The following is a 26053-nucleotide window of genomic DNA, read 5'->3' as shown; positions in this document are numbered from 1 at the left end:
AGCCTCTTCGGACCAACCTCACATGTAAACAGACAATTCACGAAATTCTTGTATATATTCAGCAACTGGCCTGTTCCTCTGGGTAAGGGTTTTAAATCTAGTTCTTGCTTTTCACTCCATGAGTGGATCATCAAAGTGTTTTCTCAGGGCGGCCATAAATCTATTATAGTCTCTCAGTAGGGGGGAGTCAGCATTATACAGGGCCACCATCCAAGCAGCTGCCTTATTTTCCAACGTCATCGTAACTATTCTTACCTTGGCCTCCTCAGTTGGAAGATCATCTCCGAACTGTTGCATGTAATTCCATACTTGAATGAGGAAGAACCCTAAATCTTTAGATTCTCCCCCAAATTTCATTCCAAGTGGGGGAACTTTAGCCATCCGGCATCTGTGGGGGGCCCCTCCCCCTCTTGGGATGTTTATGGTGGCTGCTGCTGCTGGGGTCGGGGCTGGGTCATCCTGATCAGTTCCACCTTCTGCCCCCCCTGCTCCTCTCGGGCAGAACAGGCCCTCTGCAGATCTCTCCTCTGTTTCTGGGAGATCCGCTTCTCTTTCGGGACCACTCTCATGGAAGCATTGCCTCTCCCAAGCCTCTCCAAAGAGTTTCATAGCCTGGGACATCATAAGGTTTGCTTCATCTGCCTCCTGCAAAGCAGCTGCTGGTTGCCTCTGTCTCCTTGTGGTAACTCCAGCCGAAGTTTCGTCAGGGTCAGACTTCTGTTCCACTTCCAACGTTCATCTGGGGCGAACAGATCATTCTTCCAAGTGTAGTCCGGCCATTCGCTCCGTTTCCAAAGGGCATGAGGATGCAGCGGCTCCCATATCGTTCTCCTGGTCACTGCCTTGGTGGGACATTCTTCAGGGGTTTGGGATTTTGTTGCACTCCACTCTGAAGGTGTTAGCTCCGGGATGAGGGTGAAACTGAGATCTTGCTTAATGTCAAGGCGGCCTCCCTCAGTAACCAAGAAAGAAACCACTCAACTCCATTTTGCAGAATTAAGAGTACTTTTACTGGTCATGAGTAGATAGCAGCTAAGCAAAGCAAGATCTAAGGCAAAAGCGCACGTAATCATAGATATCAATATGTAACCCAACCCCCTCCCCCTGGTAACCCCATCCTATGGTCCAATCCGCACATCCCTCAGGTGTCATGTGGGAGACATCTTCAAAAAGCATCATCAGGTTGGTATGCTGGACAGTTGGCCTTGGCGGCAAATCCTCTATCTGCAGCATGCGCAGTAGATGGTGAGAACAACTCTCTTTTTACAATCACTCCTGTACTGAATACTTCCCCACCCAAGTACCATGCCCCCCCTCCCCATTTCAATGGCAGCCAAAAGCAAGCAGCAAAACAGAGGCTGATAGCTCCAATCTCTTCTTTGACATCTGTGGCACCAAGCATTTTAATGTGCTCCACCACACTAAGGATACGGCTGAGCCCATGTCAAGTTCTAATTTACAAGGTGCCCCTTCAAGTAATACTATGGGGAAAATTTTCTTTTTAAATTCTGCATTTGCCTGCCCGATAATAGATTCCAGAGGATTGTTGTCTTTGCATATTGTTACAGGCTTAAAACATTGTTTTTTTTAAACTTTCTCTGAGGCGTCTTTTTCCCTGCAAAAGGTTTGAGGTGGTGAATTCCATCTTCATCTTCAGGTGAATGGCTTTTTGCTTGGCCCCCAGCAATGATATTAATCACTTGTTGAATCTCTGTGGATGATTTATTGGACAACTCTGAAGCACAGACTTTATCCAGAGCAATCTGTAACGTGACCTCCATTTTTGCTAGTAACCTGCGCTGCAGGCAGAGGTCACACAATTCACAAACTAGTCTGTCCAACAGATAGTCATCAAGATTTGTAAATTCACAATACAAAGCAACCGCTCTAAGCCCAATAGATAATTATTAATTGACTCGCCTTCTTGCTGATTCCTATGAAAGAAAGAACGCATGATGGTGGGCTATTCGAGACAGCATAGGAGCATAGTGGCTCTTAAGCTTGGCCATCAGCATTTCCCAAGCTATGGAATGCTCCTTTAATGGAGTCACCAAGTTTTTGGCTGTCTGAAATACCTCCATGCTGCAAAAGGTTAAAAAATATACCTGCTTTCTATCTATGGGACTATCTGCCAAATTGTTAGCAACTAAAAAACACTCAAATTTGTCAAGGTAATGTCGCAAGCTTCCGATAGTGAGTTAAAAGGGGCGAAAAATGGTAGCGCAGCCATCCTCAAATTTGGGTGCCTCTGACAGCATTTACCTCAGCCTTCTGATGTAGCATGACCTCTCATTGTGTGATCTACAGGTCAATTTGAGCCAGCTCTTTCAAGTGACCAGCTCTTGCTTGCTACACTTCAGCCTCTGTATTCCATCTTCGTTGGCAATATTGAGAACGTTGGGGAACAGACTGAGGCAATAGGCAGAGTGAAGGCTAACAGGTTTATTAACTCTAACACAGAATGCTAACCAGTGGCTGTCGGCTAATACAATAGCAGCCAGAATGCCCATCTGACAGCTCTTTTTTATTGGGCTGTCAGGTGGCCCACCAATCAGGAACAGTCTTTGTTTCCTCGGCTGCCGCTAGGAGGAGCGAGCCCGGGAGGAGACTCAACAGCCATCATAAACACACTGTAATCCCTCAGCTGTGGGGAATCCTCATTATGAAGGGCTATCAACCAATCCGCCACAGTCCCTTTCAGGGCCCTGGTGACACATCTCCCTTTTGCTGCTTCTTTTTTTTTAAAAGATAAAAAGTTTTTATTTTTAAACAAACATAAAACAAACAGACATAAACACACATAAAATAAAAACCCTTCTCCAATTACTTACAGTGTGTTGATTGGTTACAAAACGTTTGTGCTTTCTCCCAATAGTCTTCACTTGCAATTTACATAAAGACGCATATCATCATTCTAATATGCATATATACAGTTGTTGTAGTTATTAAACATTCATTTGACTATAACTATTATTACATCATTTTTATGTAAAATATTCTAAATTTAAAAAAAAATTATATTATGGCATTTTGTTACATCATCCTGAAATATCCAATATTATTACAGCTTTATATTCTATTCTGTATAGAATTATTTATCTTTTGTAACAAGCTATTCAACATCCTCTCCATAGTCCTCACTTACAATTTATATAAAATTTCATATTATCAATCTAGTGTATATATATGCATTATTATCATTATTAATCATTTATTTAGCTATAACTATTATTACTTTATTTTATACATAATACTCTAAATTTAACTAAGTTTAACTTAATTTTTATTCTAACATTTCATTTCATCATCCTATATCCTTCCAATAATAGTGCAGTCCTATAACTCTTGCCATTTGTGGTATTTGTATTCTAATTATTTTCTTGATAAGTCTTATGTGGACTTCTCTTGGCACCTTGTTGTTCATTGTGTATCTTGTAAAAACTTGAAACCCTCCATCTGTTCCTTCCATCAGCTTGCCTTTAGTTATCACCATGCTTCGCTTTGAGGAAGGGGTAGCAGGATTCCAACATCAAAGTGGCTAGGCTGGATGGCTAGTTTTTGCCGCTCCCACTGCAGTTTCTCTTAGGCTGGTGCGGGAAGAGGTCCCTGTAGGAGAGCGAGCTCCAGGGGACCGGAAGAAGAAGCAAACAGCTGAAGAAGCAGACAGCTGGGTCGCCGCTTTCAGGCGGCCCTCGTATGATGCCTTTGGGCGGCGTTTTTCAGCTTTTTCGGCATTTTCAGCTGCGCCTTCCCGACCATGAGGACTGTGAGGAGTCTTTAGACTTGCACTGGACTACCCATCGCCCCAGGGAGAAGGCGGTCAGCCTGGAACAGTACTGGGAGAGAATGGGAGGTTGTTTTTATCTGCTATTATTGCACCCCCCTTCCTCTCCCCTCGGCTTGGCCTCCCCTGTCGGTGCATTCTCCCCTCCACTGGACCGTCGTCACTGCAGGACCTTTTGCTGTTTGAGATTTGACCCCTCCCTGAGTGCGGCTTTTGGACTTTTTGGATTGCATTTTCATCTGCCCTTTTATTTGCACTTTCATCTGCCACGGCCATTGTTGCCTGATGCCGCTTTGGACCTGCTACCACAGATAGCGCCACTACTGGACGAGTGGGGACACTTACAGTACATAAGAAGGCCCTCTCCTTTCCTCAACCATCCTGGACTTTTTGGACTTTCCCAGAACTTGCACTTTTTAATGACTAACAAAGCTATAGAATTTTTGCGCAATTTATAATTTCTTTCTTTTCTTTCATCTTTCTCTTCTTTCTTTGCATGGGCTATGCATGAGGTACGCTTGAGATGAATGAATGTCCCACTTTTATGATCATATTGTTGTAAATTTTGTGTTTTTAACTTCTACGTGGGGACTGTTTGGGGGAGTGTATGAGTATGCGTGATTCGGAGGACCTGCCGGGAGTTGCGGGGGCCACGGGGGTGGTTGAGGGGACCAGAGACACGGGAGAGGGTCGGGGTATTGCGGTCGTAACAGGGAGGGGCAGATACGGCGGGGACTTTAGGGCAGGCCATTACCGGGGAAGGAGGGTTCGCTACATTACAGAGATCCCTCCTTCCGGCCCTAGGAGTCCCACTCCAAGACCAGGTGGCGCAAGTAGTCAGGACCCTGGTCTCAGGCTGTTGTCGCTAAATGCCAGGTCTGTTGTACATAAAGCTCCTCTCGTCCGGGACTTAATTTTAGACGAGAGGGCAGACCTGGCATGTATTACTGAAACCTGGCTGGGCCCAGAGGGAGGAGTCCCCCTTGTAGAGCTGTGCCCAGAAGGATTTCAAGTGCTGCATCAGCCGAGAGCCCAGGGAAGGGGTGGGGGTGTGGCCGCTGTTATCCGGGAGTCATTAGTTCCTCGTAGGGTCCCTGCTCCGGAGATTGTCGGGTGTGAGTCTTTGCTGTTAAAGTTGGACCTCAAGGGTCAAGTGGGTCTGCTGCTAACGTACCTGCCTCCCAACAGCGTGGCAGCAGCCCTCCCCTCGCTCCTCGAGTCAGTAGCCGAGCTGGCAATTGAGTTCCCTAGGTTGATGGTCCTAGGGGACTTTAATTTGCCGTCGCTCGGTGAAAACTCTGATGGGGCGCAGGAGTTCATGGCCTCCATGACAGCCATGGGCTTGACCCAAGTAATTCGAGGCCCAACCCATTCAGCGGGACACATGCTTGACCTTGTATTTCTCTCGGAGCAGTGGATTTGTGATCTTGGTCTGAGGGGGAGCGACATCATACCCCTGTCGTGGTCAGACCACTGCCTACTGAGGCTTGACTTCCGGAGGCCAAACCCCCACTGTAGGGAGGAGGAACCGACCAGGTGGTTCCGCCCCAGGCGTCTTATGGAACCGTTAAGGTTCCAGACAGAGCTTGGGGTTATTCCTGACACTTTCGCCCACAGTCCGGTGGAGACTCTGGCTGCTGCGTGGCACTCGGCAGCGTCGGAGGCCCTCGACCGGATTGCGCCACTGCGGCTCCTCCGAGGCGGCGGATCCCGGAGACCCCCTTGGTTCACCGAGGAACTCCGGGAGATGAAGCGCCGGAGGAGATGCCTAGAGCACCGTTGGAGGTCCGATAAGTCCGAATCGAACCGAGCAATGGTAACCACCTGCACCAGGGAATACACCAGGGCACTTAGGGCAGCAAAAAGATCCCACATAGCCACCCTGGTAGCATCCGCTGAGTCCCGTCCAGCCGCCCTGTTTAGGATAACCCGCTCCCTATTGAACAAAAGGGAGGCGGGGGAACCCTTGCAGGGCAGAGCTGAAGAGTATGCCCAATTCTTAGCGGACAAAATTGCTCGGTTTCGGTCGGACTTGGACTCCACCCCCGCAGTTCCAGCCGAGGCACAGGGGGATCAAGTAGAACAGCTCTGGGTTGAGTTTCAGGACGTTACCCCCGGGGATGTGGACAAGGCCATGAGAGCTGTAAGTACCTCCACCTGTGTTCTGGATCCGTGTCCCTCATGGCTGGTTACTAACTGCAGTGAGGTGACACGAGGCTGGATCCAGGCGGTTGTAACCGCCTCCCTTTGGGAGGGGAACTTCCCCGCCACACTGAAAGCGGCGGTGGTGAGACCCCTCCTGAAGAAACCATCTTTGGATCCAGCTGTTCTTAATAGCTATCGCCCAGTCTCCAACCTTCCCTTCTGTTGTTGAGAAGGTGGTGGCCTTTCAGCTCCAACGGTCCTTGGAGGAAGCAAACTATCTAGACCCCTTCCAGTCAGGCTTCAGGCCCGGTTACAGGTCGCATTGATGGATGATCTCTGGAGAGCCAGAGATGAAGGACATTCCTCCATCCTGGTCCTCCTTGACCTCTCAGCGGCTTTCGATACCATCGACCATGGTATCCTTCTGCGACGACTGCGGGAGGTGGGAGTGGGAGGCACCGTGCTACGGTGGTTCTCCTCCTACCTCTCGGACAGGTCGCAGTCGGTGTTAGTGGGGGGGCAGAGATCGTCCCCTAGGCCCCTAAATTATGGGGTGCCTCAGGGCTCGGTCTTATCCCCCCTACTATTCAACATCTACATGAAACCGCTGGGGGAGATCATCCGCAGGCACGGGATTAGATACCATCAATATGCGGACGATACTCAATTGTATCTGTCCGCCCCGTGCCAACTCAATGAAGCGGTAGACGTGATGAGCCGGGGTCTTGAGGCCGTTATGGACTGGATGAGGGTGAACAAGCTTGTGCTCAACCCAGAAAAGACCGAGTGGCTGTTGTGTTTTCCTCCCAAAGATTTGGTTAATATTCCACCACTCAGGCTGGGGGGTCAAATTTTATACCCCTCAGAGAGGGTTCGCAACTTGGGAGTCCTCCTGGATCCACAGCTGTCATTTGACCACCACTTAACGGCTGTGACCAGGGGGGCATTCGCCCAGGTTCGCCTGGTGCGCCAGTTGCGACCCTACCTGAATCGGGAGGCTCTCACAACAGTCACTCGGGCCCTTGTGATCTCTAGGCTGGAATACTGCAATGTGCTCTACATGGGGCTGCCCTTGAGGAGCATCCGGCGACTTCAGCTAGTGCAGAACGCAGCCGCGCGAGTGATTGCGGGTGCACCTCGATTCACCCGCATAACACCTATCCTCCGCGAGCTGCGCTGGCTACCTGTCGATCTCCGGATGCGCTTCAAGGTGCTATTAGTCACCCATAAAGCCCTACATGGCAGTGGATCTGGATACTTGAGAGACCGCCTTCTGCCAATTACATCCCTGCGACCAATAAGATCTCATAGATTAGGCCTCCTCCGTATTCCATCGGCCAGCCAATGTCGGCTGGCAACTACAAGGAGGAGGGCCTTATCAGCAGTAGCCCCGGCCCTTTGGAACGAGCTCCCCGTGGAGATCCGTACCCTCTCCACCGTCCAAGCCTTCCGCATAGCCTTGAAGAACCGGCTCGCCCGTCAGGCCTGGGGATAAGGATAGTTACCCCTCCCGAATGATGTATGTATGTTGCTTACTATTTTATTATATGTGTCTATCTAATGTCTGTATTCCCCCTTCCCGGTTTTGTGTGAGCCGCCCTGAGTCCCCTCAGGGAAAAGGGCGGCCTACAAATACTAATAAAACCATAAAAAACCATAAAAACCATGCTTCTGCCAGAATTTCTCTCATTGTTTCTGCCAAATTGAGATAGGGTTCCAGTTCATTAATCTCTCCTTTCAACATTCCACTCCTGTCTTTTCCAACCATGCTTGCTTTACTGTCAATATCAACAATTTTCTTCTCACTTTGTTCATATTTTCCTTCAATTTTTTGAACTTTATCCTCAAATTTTATCATTGTTTTATAAATATACTCAACTCTTCCCTCTATTTTTTCTGTTTTTTGTTCTATGTTCTCCATCCTCTTTTCAATGTTTTTTGTATTATTTGTATTATTTGAATTTCTTACCTAATCATTTGCAATGTTAATTCTTTTTCTTCTCCATGTTGCGCCATTCTTCCAGGTTATAGACACTGCCACTAAAACATCCAAGGCTTTTTTGTTAAGTTTCAAACAAGTTCACTATAATCTTTCAAGTCAAGGATTTCTCTTTGCTCCAATCCAGCTATTGATAGTACTCCAGAAGAGCACCTGCATAAACAATCTGTACTCTTCCCACTAACCCTTTCAATAAACAAAATCAAGAGCCTTGAAGTATAAGGTATGAGTCAGATGTTTAAAGGAAAAAGAAAACAATGCTTGCAAGCCTCCAACCTCTAGATGGCAGTGTTGCTTCTTTTTCCTCTGCTTTTACCCCTCCCTTTAAATTCCAAACTTAAGAAGAAGAAAAAAGTGCTCAAAAGCAAACAATCCAGCTGAGCGTTGTAAAAAGAAAGAAAAATTTAATCTGCAAATATGAAAAAGAGGAAAAATAGAAGAAGAAGAGAAAAAAGAAACAAGTCTAATTTAAAAAGTAAGAGGCATTTGTAAAAATTCCATCCATAAAAAAAAAGATAATACACTAATTTTAATTCAGGTTTAATTTGCCGCTTGCTCTCTTCTGTCTTCAATTTTAATTTTACTCGAAGTCTTTTTGGGTGTTCTCTTCTCTAATAGTACAATTTCTCTCACCATTTTGACATTCTTTCCTGCTTTCCTTCCATTCAGAGGCTGCCCCAACCTTCTGCAGCTTCAATAGCTGCTTCTCTTTTGCCGGGAAAAAGAGCTTCTCCTGGATCAATCAGGAACTTTGCGATGTCCCTGATATCAGCAGGACGTGCCCTTCTCTATCACCGTCTCTACGGGACGGTTTAGATCCAAAAGGACCGTCCAGCAGCAGAGATATGACAGCAATCCTGGAGCTCCAAGATTGCATGTCGTGTCATAATTTCTACTACATGAACTGCATTATGGATTCAATTGAAGGTACTGTTTTTGATCCTTAGAGTCTGTCATGCCACAGAGTAGGGTTATTTAAGGACTGCCTCGTCACAATTGCATCTTCCCATTCCACTAGATCTGGCAGAAAGGTATGTTGAGGTCCTGTCTGTTAAGAACTTACATCTGGCAGGACCCAGGAGATGGTCTTTTTCTGCCATGGCATCTGCCTTGTGAAACATCATTCTTCACCAAGATGAAACTTGTCCCATCCTTGGTATCCTTTTGGAAGTTTTTTTAAATGTGTTAGTATCAACAGACTTGGCAATCACAATAAAATTGTGAATATAGGCTATATATTGCCTATAACATTGAAATTGCACTCTCGTAATCTTTTAATGTTGTTTGAGGGGTCCTTGGTGCTCTCTGAATTTGATTGTTTTCTAGCAGATGTTTCATTACTCAAACTAGGTAACATCATCAGTACTGTAACATCATCAATGTGACATCTTCATTATCATCATTGCTGTAACATCAAGAGTAATGTTGTTTTGTTAATTGTAGAATGCGTTTGTTTTTTAGTGCATGGCAGTCATGTTTGTGTGATGAGTAGATATATAAATAGAAGGAAGGGAGGAAGGGAGGAAGGAAGGAAAGAAAGAAAGAAGTAATTAAAAAACTTTCTGCCAAATTTCAAACTTCTATTTGAAAGTCAAAAATTATAGTTATTGTGCTATTTCAGCAGTAAAAAAGAAAAAAGAAAAAAAGAATAAGTCTAGAAGAATGGCAGGATTATGGAGATTCTCAGTCATCCATATCATGGTTGTTCCAAAGAAGCTTTTCAAAGGTCAATTGAACTATCTTTACATTTCCTTGAAGAAACTGCCATTTGAAAAAGCACCTTTGGGACAAGAATGGCAGTAAAAAGGGTTTTGTTAAAAAATTTGCAGCTTGTGCACACATGTATGTGAATATTGATTCCTGTATGTAGAAACTTACTTTTGTAAAAACATGTACCCCTGCTTCCATTCTCTGTCAATCGGCTCGTCACAAGAGTCCATCATGACAGAAACCCAATATTTTTACTGTTGCCTTTGTTATATTTGTGTTTTATTTGTGCTGATAAATAAATAAAGGGAGACTAGTACAGATCTATTTCAAGCTATTTAGCTCTCATCAGCTAGCCATACCCTTACTGGGATTCGAACCTGGGCTATATTACATATTAGGCAGACGTCTTAGCCATTAGGCCACAGGCTCTGATCCGTTATCAGCTGAGCCAGGGAGAAAGGTATTTATTTAAAGTCACAACCCCTGGTATGCCCCAATTATGGGAGGAAGCTAACTGCTTCCATTCTCTGTCAATCGGCTCATCACAAGAATCCATCACGACAGAAACCCAATATTTTTACTGTTGCCTTTGTTATATTTGTGTTTTATTTGTGCTGATAAATAAATATATATATTTAAATATATATATTTAAAGTCACAACCCCTGGTATGCCCAAATATGGGAGGAAGTTCACTGCTTCCATTCTCTGTCCATCGGCTCGTCATAAGAGACCATCCAGACAGAAACCCAATATTTTTACTGTTGCCTTTGTTACATTTGTGTTGTATTTGTGCTGATAAATAAATAAAGGGAGACTAGTATAGATCTATTTCAAGCTATTTAGCTCTCATCAGCTAAATACAGCACAGGTTCTAATCCCAGTAAGGGTATGGCTAGCTGATATATATATATATATATATATATATATATATATATATATATATATATATATATATATATATATATATATATATATATATATATATATATATATATATATATATATATATATATATATATATATATATATATATATATATATACATATACATACAATTGAGGTAAACCTGCATACATATATATATGTATGTGTATGTGTATGTGTATGTGTATGTGTATGTGTATGTGTATGTGTATGTGTTGTATGTTGTATGTTGTATGTGTATGTGTATGTGTATGTGTATGTGTATGTGTATGTGTATGTATATATGATATATATGTATGTGTGTGCATATCTATCTATCTATCTATCTATCTATCTATCTATCTATCTATCTATCTATCTATCTATCATACATACATACATACATACATACATACATACAGGGCGGGGCATAACCTTTTCCTAGGGGGTCACAGCAACACTTGTAATAACAACACAAATAATTCATACACCATTCGAAAGCCCATCAAAAACTGAGTTTATTGACACGATTTAATAGTAAGTATGACCACCATTAGCCCTTCTGTAACCCAATCCGGATGACGTTTCAATTTGATTGCAATCCATTTTCGATTGATAAACGTCGCTCCAGCATCGCGAGCCTCTCGAAAGGCAATGCATTTTATTCTGTCAATGATCCTTTGTTCTTCCAAATCGAATTTTCCAGCCATTCTTAAAGCAAATTTAACATTTAATAGCTCATTCAATTCAGTTTTTTATGGGCTTTAAAATGAGGTGTTGCGGAAGTTGTAAACTGCTGTCGATCTTGCTGTGACCCCCTAGGAAAAGGTTATGCCCCGCCCTGTACATACATACATACATACATATTTTTATTTCTATTCCTTGCAGTGAGGTGTGTGATTGTATGTATGTTTGTATATATGTATATGTATGTATGTTTGTGTGTGTGTGTGTATACACACACACACAGAAAGACAGACAGACAGACAGACAGACAGAAAAGTATCTATACATAAAAGGAAACAAGATAAGTTTCCTTAAGATAACATATAGGTGTACAAAAAAGTCTTTTTTTCCACAATGGAAACATTTTTAATTATAATCACAAGAGGTCACTGTTCCCTAAGTGAAACTGAAAATGCAGAGCTCCACCCTTAAAGGTACTGAGATTTCTGCCAGCAAGATCCACAGTGGGAATATTGAACAACAGAAAAAGCCCAACAAGCCAAGATTCAACCTATGAACGCATTGCCAGTATGGCTGGGGTAGATGGGCTCTGCTTCTGACACCCTTGAGACAAGATATTTAGGGAAACAGAGAAGAGCTTGCTGGTATTGTTCCTGTGTCTGCAATGCTTACCTGGCCGAAGGGGCTGCTGCAGCTGCTTCTGCTCCACACCGCCTGGAAAATGGGGAGCGGCCAGCTCCATTATTCTGTGCTGGAGGAATCCCAGCACGGCACCTTTGTGGGCCGCATCTCCCAGGATTTGGGGTTGGAGGTGAGTGAGCTGGTGCCTCGGATGTTCCGGATGCTGTCCAAAGGAGAGAAGGACTATTTTGAGGTAAACCTGCAGAATGGGATCTTGTTTGTAAATTCCCGGATAGACAGGGAGGAGCTGTGTGCCAAGAATGCAGACTGTGTCCTTCATCTGGAGGTGATTGTAGAGAAACCTCTGTGGTTCTTCCATGTGGAGGTTGAAATCAAAGACATGAATGACAATGCTCCTGTCTTCTCTACCATGGAACAGATCCTGAGCATAGCAGAACTCATAATGTCTGGCACCCAGTTCCTATTAGAAGGAGCATCTGATGCAGATATTGGTACTAACGCTCTGATAACATATAAGCTCAGCCCAAGCAACCATTTTGCTCTTGATACAGGAAATGATGAAGATGAGAGTAAATCTGTAGTTCTTGTATTGAAGGTTCCTCTTGACAGAGAGGAGAGCCCTGTGCATCATTTAGTTCTGACAGCCACAGATGGGGGTGAACCAAAACTCACAGGAACTGTTCAGCTAGTCATCAATGTGCTGGATATAAATGACAACCCTCCTCTATTTAATCAACCTGTTTATAGGATAAAGTTGCTAGAAAATACAGTCAGTGAGTCATTAGTTATTACTCTGAATGCTACAGACTTAGATGAGGGGATTAATAGGGAAATCTCTTATTTTTTTAGTAATAAAGTACCTCTACATTTTAAAAACACATTTGGTATTAATTCTGATACTGGGGCAATCAAGGTGATTGGAAAATTGGATTATGAAGACACAAATTTCTATGAACTTCATATTGTTGCAGAAGATAAAGGCAGTCCTCCATTGTCCAAACAATGTAAAGTTCTTATTGACATATTGGACATAAATGACAATATTCCTGAAGTATCTGTCAATTCTCTCTCAGTGCCATTGCTAGAGGACTCCCCTCCAGGGACTGTGGTAGCCATCATCAGTGCTTCTGATAGGGATTCCGGCAACAATGGACAGGTAAGATGTTTTTTATGGCCCACTGGAGTACCCTTCAAACTCATGTCCACGTTCAAGAATTACTACTCCCTGATTCTTGGTGCAACATTAGATCGAGAGCAGGTGGCTGAGTACAGGATGGTTGTGACAGTGGAAGATCAAGGTGTTCCACCACTGTCTTCTAGTATCACCCTGTTAGTGCCTATTAGTGACATAAATGACAATGCACCTACTTTCACTCAACCCTCCTACACAGTCTTTGTGAAGGAGAACAATCCTCCTGGTGCTCACATCTTCACAGTATTTGCCTCGGACCCAGACATAGCTGAGAATGCCCTGATCACCTATTGGATAGATGAGAAGCTCTGGCCATTGTCAAGCTACATCTCTGTACATTCAGAGAGTGGAAAACTTTATGCGTTGCAGTCCTTGGACTATGAGGAGTTGAAACTGCTGGAGTTCCAGGTGAGAGCCAAGGATGCTGGAATCCCCTCCTTATGTGGCAATGCGACAGTTCAAGTCTTTGTGATGGATGAGAATGACAATGCACCTGTTGTGTCAAGATCATCAGAAGAGAACCTGATTCTTCTAGTGGTCCCTGTGATGCCTGGGCATATAGTAGGCAAGATCCATGCCTTGGATGCGGATTCTGGATACAATGCATGGCTAAGGTATGAACTGGTTGAAGAAAGCAATAGTCTATGGACTGTGGGGCAGTATAGTGGTGAGGTGAGTACCAAATATTATCTGGATGAGTCAGAAGAAAGCAAAATCCAGAGTGTGTTGGTTCTTGTGAAGGACCATGGAAAACCTCAACTCTCATCTACAGCTACTCTGAGTGTGTCACTGGTGAAAAATGCCCAGGCCATCCTAACAGAAATTCACCTTTCCAGGTCTGGGGAGAACTTCATGCCCCTGGTGGAGTCAATCAACATCTATCTGATCATTGCCATCTGCTCTGTTTCTAGCCTCTTTCTGCTGGCTATTTTCATCTATGTGATCCTGCGATGCCACTCCAAGGCAAAGGAACCCATGGTTTATGGCCCTGGCATGGCCACCCTGGTGTGTCCTGGCGAAGTGGGCAATTGGTCCTATTCTAATCGGCACAGCCACATCCTGGCAGGAGTGAATGCAGATGCTGGTGCCAAGAGTGACCTTATGATTTTCAGTCCCAACATTCCTGTTTTTGCAAATAATGGGGAGCTTAGGAATGGGACAGAATTGATCCCAGATTCAGCTAAAGCGGTGAGTTGTGCTCATTGTGGAGTCTTTGACGGTGAGTTGTGCTCATTGTGGAGTCTTTGACATTAAGTCAACACTCTATACCTGTGCTTCTAATTTAGGATTAATCACAATACAAAATATTGTTTCAGTTAAATTTAAAAAGATAGTCTTCGCAATGAAACTCTTCCAGTTGATTTAAAAGTCATTAATTCTTAGAGATTTTGGAATGTAAGTGGCTACTGAAGTACATGTTAAGTATGTAGTTTATTTAATAGTTATCAAAGTTGTTTCTATAATAGAAAAATAAGCTTACTAGTATTATTTTATTTAATATGGCATCTCTGCATCAAAAGTGACTCTGGGTACTTATTAAGTTTTGCAACTTACTATTTTTGTTCATGATTCATCTACTAAACAAATGGAACATTAATAATGATTCTGCCTTTGTGAATTATTTTATTCTTTAATGAATAAAGAATGAATTCTCAGTCTGATGGGTTTTTTGAACAATATTTATAGATGATGCATGTATTGCAAACTTAAAAGAACATTGCTTGTAAATGTTAGCAACTGGAAGGAATTAATAAACAATACAATTTGAAAAGAAGCAAAGCAGAAACATGTTTTAATTGTAGATTGTTTCTGCTACATGTAGTTTATCTGGTAACTATATCTTATTATTAGAAATCATATTAAATTAAGCACAATTTTATAATTTTATTTTTATTTATAAAGTATTCTTCATGTTGAATGGATTCTTAACTTGATTCTTTTTTTCAAACCAGTGTTCATGCTATGTACATGGATTTTAAGTTTACTTAAGTTTATTTGGACTTCCTTAAGTTTGCTCTTAGACTTTCTAATGTTTTTCATATGTTGTTGATACTTAAAGTTATTGGATGCAATATTCTAAGTGTAGTCTTGCCAAGACATTATAACATAGCCATATGATCTTGATACTATCTCTCTGTTAACACAACCTAGGCCTGCATTAGCTTTCTTGCAATGGTGGGTTCCGGATCCCGTTGCAACCGGTACGGTGCAACGGGGCCGGGCATCCACCACATGCATGCATGCAGCACGCGCGCATCACGCACATGCATACTTATTGCCTGTGATGCTTTGTGATGCCCCAGCTGCTTGGCGGAGTGTCGCGCAGGCTCCTTACACTCCGTGCATGTGGGCGAAAGCCCCAATCGGCTCAAATACAGGTAAGGAGGGCGGGTGGGCCCTCCAGAGCACCATACCGGAATGGTACCTGATGCTCCCAGCAGGCACTGGTATGCTTGTATCCCACCACTGCTTTCTTGGCATTTGCAGCACACTGCAGGTTCATATTTAAGTGGTTGTCCATAGGATTTCAAGATCCCTCTCAAGTTACTGTGTTGAGCCATGTACCATATATTCTGTACCTATGTATTTGATTTTTCTTGCCTAAGTGGAAAAGCACACCTTTTTCACCATTGAATTTCATTTTGTTGGATAGGAATACAATAGGAATAGGATTCAAGTCTGTCAAAATCCTTCTGCAGTGCCTGTCCAGCTGGGAAAATATATTGCTGGTAATTGACTTACATTTTGTGTTGATGGAGGGAGATAAAACAGTATTTCTTTATGCAGGACATTTTTGCAGCTATTCCACCACTGCAAATATAATCAGTAGTATATGTTTTTCTTCACTGCAAATGACATGCAGAATTCATAGTCCTCCTTTTTATTCACTGAGAAGGCTGGACCAAAATGAAAGTTCTAATTTAATTTTTTAAACTATGTAGCAAAGTTCTGTTTGATTGCAATTGCTTCAATAGCTCAACTGTGAGTGAAATCATTCCACCTCAAGTAACTAGATAAACAGTGCCCCTCTGATTTTTAAACAAAAGGCCCAGAAGAAAAACTAGCTTGCTCAGGCAAAAAATTTTTTTTTAATAAAACTGAAACACATTGTTCCTTATAATCTCCTTAGATTACTGTAATATGCTTTACAAGGGGCTGTTCTTAAATAGCATTTGGAAACCTCAGCTGGTGCAAAATGTGACTGCATGGATAATGAAAACTATAAGGCACATGTAACACCTCTGCTCTACCCTACCCTACTCTACTCTACTCTACTCTACTCTGAGCAGCACTGGTTGCCAGTGTGTTTCTGGGTACAATTCAAGGTACTGTCTGTCACCTTTAAAGTCCTGCATAGCTTGGGATCAGGTTACCCAAGGGACCATCTTTTTCCAAAAGTTTCTACCCATTCAATCTGATTTAATAGACTCAGCATGCTACAGACCCTGTAAGCCAAAGAGTGCTGACAGGCAGGAACTAGAAGATGGGCTTTTTCTGCCTTATGGAATATCCTCTCCTCAGAGATTACAATGGTGCCAACCTTATTAGCTTTTGGCAAAGCTCTAAAAACGTAGCTATGTACCCAGGCCTGGGGCTCGAAATGTGTGAGCCATTACTTGGCTTTATTATTAGCTAATGAATCATCGTGGCTGCTGTCTATACTTATTTATTTTACAATACAATACAATAGCAAAGTTGGAAGGGACCTTGGAGGTCTTCTAGTCCAACCCCCTGCCTAGGCAGGAAACCCTATACCGTTCCAGACAAATGGCTATCCAACATCTTCTTAAAGACTTCCAGTGTTGGGGCATTCCCAACTTCTGGAGGCAAGCTGTTCCACTGATTAATTGTTCTAACTGTCAGGAAATTTCTCCTTAGTTTTAAGTTGCTTCTCTCCTTGATTAGTTTCCACCCATTGCTTCTTGTTCTCCCCTCAGGTGCCTTGGAGAATAGTTTGACTCCCTCTTCTTTGTGGCAACCCCAGAGATATTGGAACACTGCTATCATGTCTCCCCTACTCCTTCTTTTCATTAAACTAGACATATCCAGTTCCTGTAACTGTTCTTCATATGTTTTAGTCTCCAGTCCCCTAATCATCTTTGTTGCTCTTTCTAGAGTCTCCACATCTTTTCTACATCATGGTGACCAAAACTGAACGCAGTATTCCAAGTGTAGCCTTACCAAGGCATTATAAAGTGGTATTAACACTTCACGTGAACTTGATTCTATCCCTCTGTTTATGTAGCCTAGAACTGTGTTGACTTTTTTGGCAGCTGCTGCACACTGCTGGCTCATATTTAAATGGTTGTCCACTAGGACTCCAAGATCCCTCTCACAGTTACTACTATTGAGCAAGGTACCACCTATACTGTACCTGTGCATTTAGTTTTTCTTGCCTAAATGTAGAACCTTACTCTTTTCACATTTAATTTCGTTTTATTAGTTAGTGCCCAATGTTCATGTTTGTCAAGATCCTTCTGTATCTTAAGCCTATCTTCTGGAGTGTTGGCTAATCCTGCCAGCTTGGTGTCATCTGCAAATTTGATGAGTTCCCCATTTATTCCCTCATCCAAATCATTGATGAAGATGTTGAAGAGAAACAGAGCCTTGGGGTACTCCACTGCATACTTCCCTCCATGTAGATGCAGTCCATTGAGGACTACACGTTGAGTGTGGTTGGTCAGCCAGTTACAAATTCATCTGGTGGTGATGCTGTCTAACCCACATTCTTCTACTTTATCTAGTTATGGTTATGATCTACAGGTTATTGTGGAAGTTTTCATTTTTAAAACAATTAAATTGGGGTCATTATTAACATTTCCTTAAAATTAGTCTTCCGGTTGACGTCGTAGCACTTTTCAGACACAGGAGGATGGGGCTCTACATCCTGTGCTGAATTCTTCCTGTTTGTGAGCTCTCTGAGGGGCCAAAGCCACCCTGGAGAGATGATGAAGCAAAGAGGGGCACTATGTGAGATTAAGGGGAGTTGCAGCTCTCCTGGAACCCTGGGGTTTACTTTACCTCTCAGCCACAGCAAGAAGAAGAGGCAGCTAAAGATGGCTGCTGTGACAACTGATGACCGTCTAAGACTGGTGCTTGAGCGAAGCAGGTGAACAGTGGCTGGATCTGGGGGGAGGATTCTCTTTAAATTTAATCCCAAAGGACAATTTGGAACTATTTGCTCAGAACTATCTGTAAAAGTGGTGTCCAAGCATTCTGAGAATTTACCAAACTGGAAGTGAGGGGTGTGGGAGAGAAAGATACAGAAAATTGGACTCTTAAATTGGGAGAAATGGTACAGGGAAGGCTTTTTAAAATGCTGGAATCATTTACTTACAAAACCTATTCTGCTTTCACAATCATTCTATAACCAGAAGAACCTTGACTAGTGGCAATACTGAAACTTACACTTGGAGTGCCAACTGCTGAGGAAAGGAAATTTACAGCATGGGAAGACCTGCATGAAGAATTGTGAAAATATCCATTGGATTATTTTTAACTACCCTGTGACTACTGGAAATCCAGATAAGGCCCCATGGATGATATGTTAGAAGATTGAATTTGTAAAGGGGATGCAAAGAGGCTTTGGCTAACCTTTGGGTTTATTTAAATGGAACTGACTATTTATCTACGGGATACAGAAAACTGGGATTAGTGCACTCCTTGAAGGGCAACTTAAGGACTGAATAAATAGTTCTTGGATTGTTGGACAAAAGTTGAATTTTTAAAAAATAAAACAATGTACCTTATAGGGCAGAAATGGGTGGAATTTCGAAGGAGATGGCATTACTCTTTCAAAGCACAAATGATACCATGGAGAAAGGATTTAAGGGAATTGTGGAAAAAATGGAAAATACCATATGAGGGATGATGAGTAAAGAACAAGATGCCCTGGAAAGGGAGGAGTCAGAAGAAGAAATGAAGGAAGAAAAAGACAAAGAGGAGATAACAATGGAAATAACAGTGACTGATGAATTAAATCAGGGGGAAAATGTATTAGGAGAGTTGGAAGATATATTTGAAAGGTAGACAGTGACATGGGCAGAAAATTTGGGAACTAGGCACTGGAAGAGGGTAGGAGTGGGAGAAATACTTAGATTGAATAGCCAAAAAACAGATTCTGACAGAAATAAAGAGCCAAAAAAGGAATTTGAGAGGCAACTTGAAAGAAGCATAGCAATTAAAGTACTGAAGTGGGCAAGAGATGATGGATAGATAATTTTGTTGTTGATGTTCTGATTTCCTTTTCCTCTTCTCTCTCTTTCCTTTAAAGCATAGCAATTAAAGTATCGAAGTGGGCGAAGATGATTTCTCTTTTTTGTTGCTGTTCTGATTTGTTTTTCCTTCTCTCTCTCTCTCTTTTCTTTTCGTAGGTGGGTGACATGATTAGAAATTAGACAGAATAGAAAGAAAATGCCTTTTAATAAAGGGTGACAGGACTAAAGCTAGAATAAGTGATAGAAATAAGAGAAGGAGGAATATTAGTGTATACATTTTTATATAATAAAATAAAAGTAATAACAAGAGAAACATGGAATAATTGAATAATGATAGATTGCAATGTAATATAAATATGTATTATTATTAGAAAAATATAAGTTGATTGAATGTAATAATTATGATTAACTTTATCAGTTTTACTTGTATTAGAAAGAATGTATGACACCCAGGTACCACACTGTCCATGCATTGATTCAATATATTTGTAAAAAATAAATAAAAAAAACCTCAACATACAGCATTTCCTTAAAATTATTTTGTTTATGTAGTTCTTTTTCAGGATTTTTTTCTTTTCAATTTTGAAATTCACTAATTTAATTAGTACTTTTGTTTGTATTGTTTTTCATGTATCTGAAATGTAGTATACCATGACTTGCACTCTGAATGATAGGAAATAGGCCCTTACATTGTTTTATGTTTTCTTTCACATAAAACAGTTTAATTGTTAACTAACATATTATTGCTCCATCTTCCCTTCTTAAGAATTCCCAGTTCCTTTAATTAGCTTGTAATCAATTATCATCCTTGTTCTCATCTGAATCTCTTCAAGTTTATCTGAATCCTTCTTAAAGTGTGCCAAGAACTGAACACAGGACAAATGAGCTGATTGCAGGTAAAGTGGAATTTGGGCTAAAACATTGATCACATTTAGGAAAATTTGCTGAACTAATAAGTGTTAATGTCCACAATTTTATTAATAGACCACAATAAAAATGGTCTTCCCATACCTTTTAGAATAGAGAATTGAGACAATAGTAGAGTTAATTATTTGCTAGAAGATTGTATTATTGTTATAAATAACGCTCTAATAAACATAGTCTATGAATCAAAGAGACATAACTTATAGAAAAAACCTTGGAAATAAATTAGATAAACTAATGCAGAGATACTGTCAGATGCAAGGAACTATGATAATGATATGATATGATTATTTTGCTTGACTATACACAGAAGACTTTTCAGAGTAAAGCACTACAAAACTACTAGGGTAAATACCATATTTTTCAGACTATAAGACGCACTGGAGTATAAGACACACCATGATTCTGAAGAGGTAAACTAAAAAAAAGTTTTTGCCCTCTTCAGGCCTCCCAAACCGTCTGCATGCAAAAAAAGGGGCATGCAGAGCTTTCGGAGGCTTGTAGAGTGCTCCTGGGGACTGGGGAGGAAATGAGGAAAAAAATGGTCCATTTTTTGCAAAAAAAGGGCATGGAGAGTTTTGGGAAGCTCTTAGAGCGTTCCTAGGGGTGGGGGTGGGGCAAAATGCCCCAGTGTTTTGCTCTTTTTTGCCCTCCCCAGCCCTCAGGAGCACTTTACAAGCCTCCCAAATCCTCTGCACATCCATTTTTGCAAAGGGTGTGGGGTTTCGGTAGGCCAAAAATGCTGTATTCAGTGTATAAGATGCACCCAGATTTTCACCCTCTTTTTTGAGGGAAAAAGGTGTGTCTTATACTCCGAAAAATATGGTACTTTAAAGTTTTAGGAGAGATCTCCCTTTAGCACTTAAAAGGAACTCAAGGCTACTCAGCTGTTTCACTCCTTCTGTCACTTCAGCATCAGATTTCACCAGGGATACATTACTACAGCATTCATACATATGACCATCTTGACTCTACTTACATACTTCTAGTAAAGTAGCCTTTACACCTCCAGCTGTGCCTCCATTGCTGAACAACTTTTACAATATTTTCTGGAAGACCTCCTGTGATGGAGCACCCACAATTCTGGGAGGCAAGTTGTTCCATTGATTAATTATTTTTACTGTCAGGAATGTTCTCCTTATCCAGATTAAATCTTTCTTTAATGAGCTTCCACCCATTGTTTCTTGTTTTGCTGTCTGTTGCTTGGAGAATAAGTGGACCCTCTCCTCATGTGACAAGTACTGGAAGAAAGCTATCATGTCTCCTCAATCCTTCTCTTTGTTAGGCTATACTTAGTTTGGTCAACTGTTAATCATATGGTTTAAACTCTAGCTATCATTGTTAACTCGCGAAGCATTCCTGACCTGCTCTTGAGTTCCATAGGCAGGGTGATGGGGAATTGAGCCTCGCAGCTGCATCGAGGAACTTGCATTTCAGTCAAAACAAAGCACATTCCAGCCAGCAATGTCAAGGTCATCTTCAGGGAGACCGTCAGTGGCTGGAGGGAGTGACTTCTACAACCTATACATTTGCTTCATTGGGGAATGTGACTTATGACACACATTGTGGGGAGGGGAAACAGGGTCAGAGTCAGGACACGAATTAAGTGAGGTCAGATGTAATTAATTTGTTTCTGGAGACTTAAAATTGTTTGTGGTTTCTAAATGCTCTTTAAATTTCTCTTTATTTTTCTTAGTTGTCACTTCATCTTTATAGCAATTACTCTACATTCATTCTTTGAGCTCTGAGCTCTCCCTCTCACTAATTATTGTTTTACCATCCTGTCATAACACCAGATCCCCCCTTTCCTTTCATATATTACTGAAGAAACCCAAAACTGATTTTGGTTGCTCTTAGTTTTCCTTGGAACCTAAAATACGTTTTAAATTTCAGCCTTTCTTATTTTCTTTTTACAGACATGTCTGCTTGCTAATAAACTTATTTGATGATAATGCCAACATTCTATTTTCTATACATGTTCTTTCAGTCTTATTTTAGTCCAAAGCTTCCTATGTATCCACAATGTTTTTCTAAATTACACCTTTTTTTTCTCATGGGAATAGTACACAATTGTATCAACAATATCTTAATTTTGAGCCGTTTCTAAATATCCTTTGACCTGAGGATTTCTTCCCATAATCTTGGGCCTACTAAATCTCCAAATATGTGGAAATCATGTATCTACTGTATGTATGATGAGACACACATTTCTCTCTGTAGTGCCTAGTTATTTTTTCCTCTCATTAGATACTTGTTAACAGTATTGAATCTGTATGCTGAAACTTAGCTTCTTAGGGCTGATTCAATGATTAGAGGAAAAATGACAATGAAAGTTACACTAATACAGAAATATATGAATTAACTCCAACCAGTCTATGGAAACATATATGATCATCAATACTGGAAGTTTATTAGAAATCTGTTGTGAATAAAGAATGGAAATTTGTTTCATCGGTTTGAAATTCAGTCACAAGAGGTCGCTGTTTCCTAAGGAAACCTTCTAAGTGAAACTGAAAACGCACAGCCCCTCCCTTAAAGGGACAGACATTCCTGCCAACTGGATCCACAGGAGAAATATCAAACAACAGAAAAATCTCAACAAGCCAAGATTCAACCTATGAACCAATATGGCTGGGGTGGGTGGGCTCTGCTCCTGACACCCTTGAGGCAAGATATTTAGAGAAAAAGAGAAGAGCTTGCTGGTGTTGTGCCTGTGTCTGCAATGCTTACCTGGCCGAAGGGGCTGCTGCAGCTGCTTCTGCTCCACACCGCCTGGAAAATGGGGAGCGGCCAGCTCCATTATTCTGTGCTGGAGGAATCCCAGCACGGCACCTTTGTGGGCCGCATCTCCCAGGATTTGGGGTTGGAGGTGAGTGAGCTGGTGCCTCGGATGTTCCGGATGCTGTCCAAAGGAGAGAAGGACTATTTTGAGGTAAACCTGCAGAATGGGATCTTGTTTGTGAATTCCCGGATAGACAGGGAGGAGCTGTGTGCCAAGAATGCAGACTGTGTCCTTCATCTGGAGGTGATTGTGGAGAAACCTCTGAGGTTCTTCCATGTGGAGGTTGAAATCAAAGACATTAATGACAATGCTCCCGTCTTCTCTGCCAAGGAACAGATCCTGAGCATAGCAGAAATGATAACATCTAGGATACGATTTGCTTTAGAGAGAGCCTCTGATGCAGATATTGGTACTAATGCTTTGTTAACCTACAAGCTCAGCCGAAACAACCATTTTATTCTTGATTCAGGAAATAATGAAGATGTCAGTAAATCTGTAGTTCTTGTACAGAAGGTTCCACTTGACAGGGAGGAGAGCCCTGTGCATCATTTAGTTCTGACAGCCACTGATGGGGGTGAACCAAAACTCACAGGAACTGTTCAGCTAGTCATCAATGTGCAGGATGTCAATGACAACCCTCCTGTATTTAACCAATCTGTTTACAGGATAAAGTTGCTAGAAAATGCAGCTAGCGGATCATTAGTTATTAATCTAAATGCTACAGACTTGGATGAGGGTATTAATAGGGAAATCTCTTATTTTTTTAGTAATAGCCTCCCTCTAGATGTCACAAAGCTCTTTAGTATAAATTCTGATACTGGGGAAATCAGAGTGATTGGAAAATTGGACTATGAAGATACTAATTGCTATGAACTTCAAATTATTGCAGAAGATAAAGGCAGTACTCCATTATCAGGACATTGTGAAGTTTTTGTTGATGTGTTGGACATGAATGATAATATTCCAGAAGTATTTGTGAATTCTCTCACTGTGCCATTGCCAGAGGATTCCACTCCAGGGACTGTGGTAGCCATCCTCAGTGCTTCAGACAAGGATTCTGGAATCAATGGACAAGTAACCTGTGTACTACAGCCCTCTGAGCTTCCTTTCAAAATAGAGTCCACATTCAAGAATTACTACTCCCTGATAGTTGGAGCACCTTTGGATAGGGAGCAGATGGCTGAATACAGGATGGTTGTGACAGTGGAAGATCAAGGCGTTCCACCACTGTCTTCCAGTCTCACCCTCTTAGTGCCTTTGAGTGACATAAATGATAATGCTCCAGCTTTCCCACAGTCATTCTACACAGTCTTCTTAAAGGAGAACAATCCCCCTGGTGCTCACATCTTCACAATATCTGCCTCGGACTCAGACATAGCTGAGAATGGTCTGATCACCTATTGGATAGATGAGAAGCTCTGGCCATTGTCAAGCTACATTTCTGTACATTCAGAGAGTGGAAAACTTTATGCTTTGCAATCCTTGGACTATGAGGAGTTGAAAGTGCTGGAGTTCCAGGTGAGAGCCAATGATGCTGGAATGCCCTCCTTATGTGGCAATGCAACAGTGCAAGTCTTTGTGATGGATGAGAATGACAACGCACCTGTTGTGTCAGGATCATCAGAAGAGAACCTGATTCATCTAGTGGTCCCTGTAATGCCTGGGCATATTGTAGGCAAGATCCATGCCTTGGATGCGGATTCTGGATACAATGCATGGCTAAGGTATGAACTGGCTGAAGAAAGCAATGGTCCATGGACTGTGGGGCAGTATAATGGTGAGGTGAGTACGAAATATTCTCTGGATGATTCAGAAGGCAGCAAAATCCAGAGTGTGTTGGTTCTTGTGAAGGATAATGGAAAACCTCAACTGTCAGCCACAGCCACCCTGAGTGTTTCACTTGTGACAAGTGGTCAGACAATCAAAACGGATATTAATCTTCAAAGATCAGGGGAGAGCTTTGTTCCCCTGGTGGACTCGATCAACGTTTATCTGATCATTGCCATCTGCTCTGTTTCCAGCCTCTTCTTGCTGGCCACTCTCATCTACGTGGCCCTGCGTTGCCATTGTAAGATAAAGGAACCCATGGTTTATGGCCCTGGTATGGCCACCCTGGTGTGTGCCAGTGAAGTGGGCAGCTGGTCCTATTCCAATCGGCACAGCCACATCCTGGCAGGTGTGAGTGCAGAGGCTGGTGCCAAGAGTGACCTTATGATTTTCAGTCCCAACATTCCTGTTTTTGCAAATAATGGGGAACTTAGGAATGGGACAGAATTGATCCCAGATTCAGCTAAAGAGGTGAGTTTCTGGTTTTGAAGTTGTTGATAGTCATTCAAAATTGTATTTTTGTTTTATCACTTTAGGATCAAAGTGAAAACAGAATTTTAGAAATGCCTGTAAATTCATTAAAAAGAAATAACTGAAATATCACATTGGCATAAGTATTCAGACCCTTGACTCAGTACTTTGTTGAAGGACCTTTGACAGCAATTACAGACAAGATTCTTTTTGAATGTAATGCAACAAGCTTTGCACACCTCGATTTGAGTATTTTCTGCCATTCTTCCTTACAAAACCTCACACGCTCAGTCAGGTTGGATGGTGACAACCAGTGGACAGCCATTTTCCTGTCCCTGCAGAGATATTCAATAGGGTTCGAGTCAGGGCCCTGACTGGCCACTTTAGACATTCAGAGTCGCTCCTAAGTGACTCCTGTGTTGTCTTGGCTGTGTGTTTAGATCGTTGTCATGTTAGAAAGTGGACCTTTGGCCCAGTCTGAGGTCCTGAGTAGTGTGCACCACATTTTCATTGAGGACATCCCTCTACTTTGTTCCATTCAGCTTTCCCTCAACCCTGACCAGTCTCCCAGTCCCTGCTGCTGAAAAACACCCCCACAGCATGATGCTGCCACCAGCATGCTCCACTGTTGAGATGGTATTAGGCAGGTAATGAGTGGTTCCTGGGTTCCTTCAGACATAATGTTTAGAATTGGGGCCAAACATTTCAATCTTGGTTTCATTCAATCAGAGAATCTTGTTCCTCACAATTTGAGAGTCCTTCAGGTG

The 26053-nt window shown here is 42.1% G+C and overlaps 1 protein-coding gene across 1 annotated transcript; it reads left to right on the top strand.

The window, feature by feature from the left end:
- The first annotated feature begins 11893 nt into the window (after positions 1-11893).
- On the top strand, positions 11894-25469 carry LOC148044479 (uncharacterized). The gene is made up of 3 exons (XM_087722138.1): positions 11894-14252; positions 20713-20737; positions 22942-25469. The coding sequence occupies exons 1-3, from the start codon at positions 11895-11897 to the stop codon at positions 25302-25304; spliced, it is 4746 nt and encodes a 1581-aa protein (XP_087578264.1). The 5' UTR covers position 11894; the 3' UTR covers positions 25305-25469.
- The last annotated feature ends 584 nt before the right edge of the window (positions 25470-26053 follow it).

Source organism: Thamnophis sirtalis, unplaced genomic scaffold (genome assembly GCF_051295495.1).
Source record: "Thamnophis sirtalis isolate CommonGarterSnake01/CBP01778 unplaced genomic scaffold, rThaSir2_p1.2 scaffold_8, whole genome shotgun sequence".
NCBI lineage: Eukaryota > Metazoa > Chordata > Lepidosauria > Squamata > Natricidae > Thamnophis > Thamnophis sirtalis.
The sequence above is the reverse complement of the archived record's forward strand: the minus strand, read 5'-3'. Positions and strand labels throughout refer to the sequence as shown.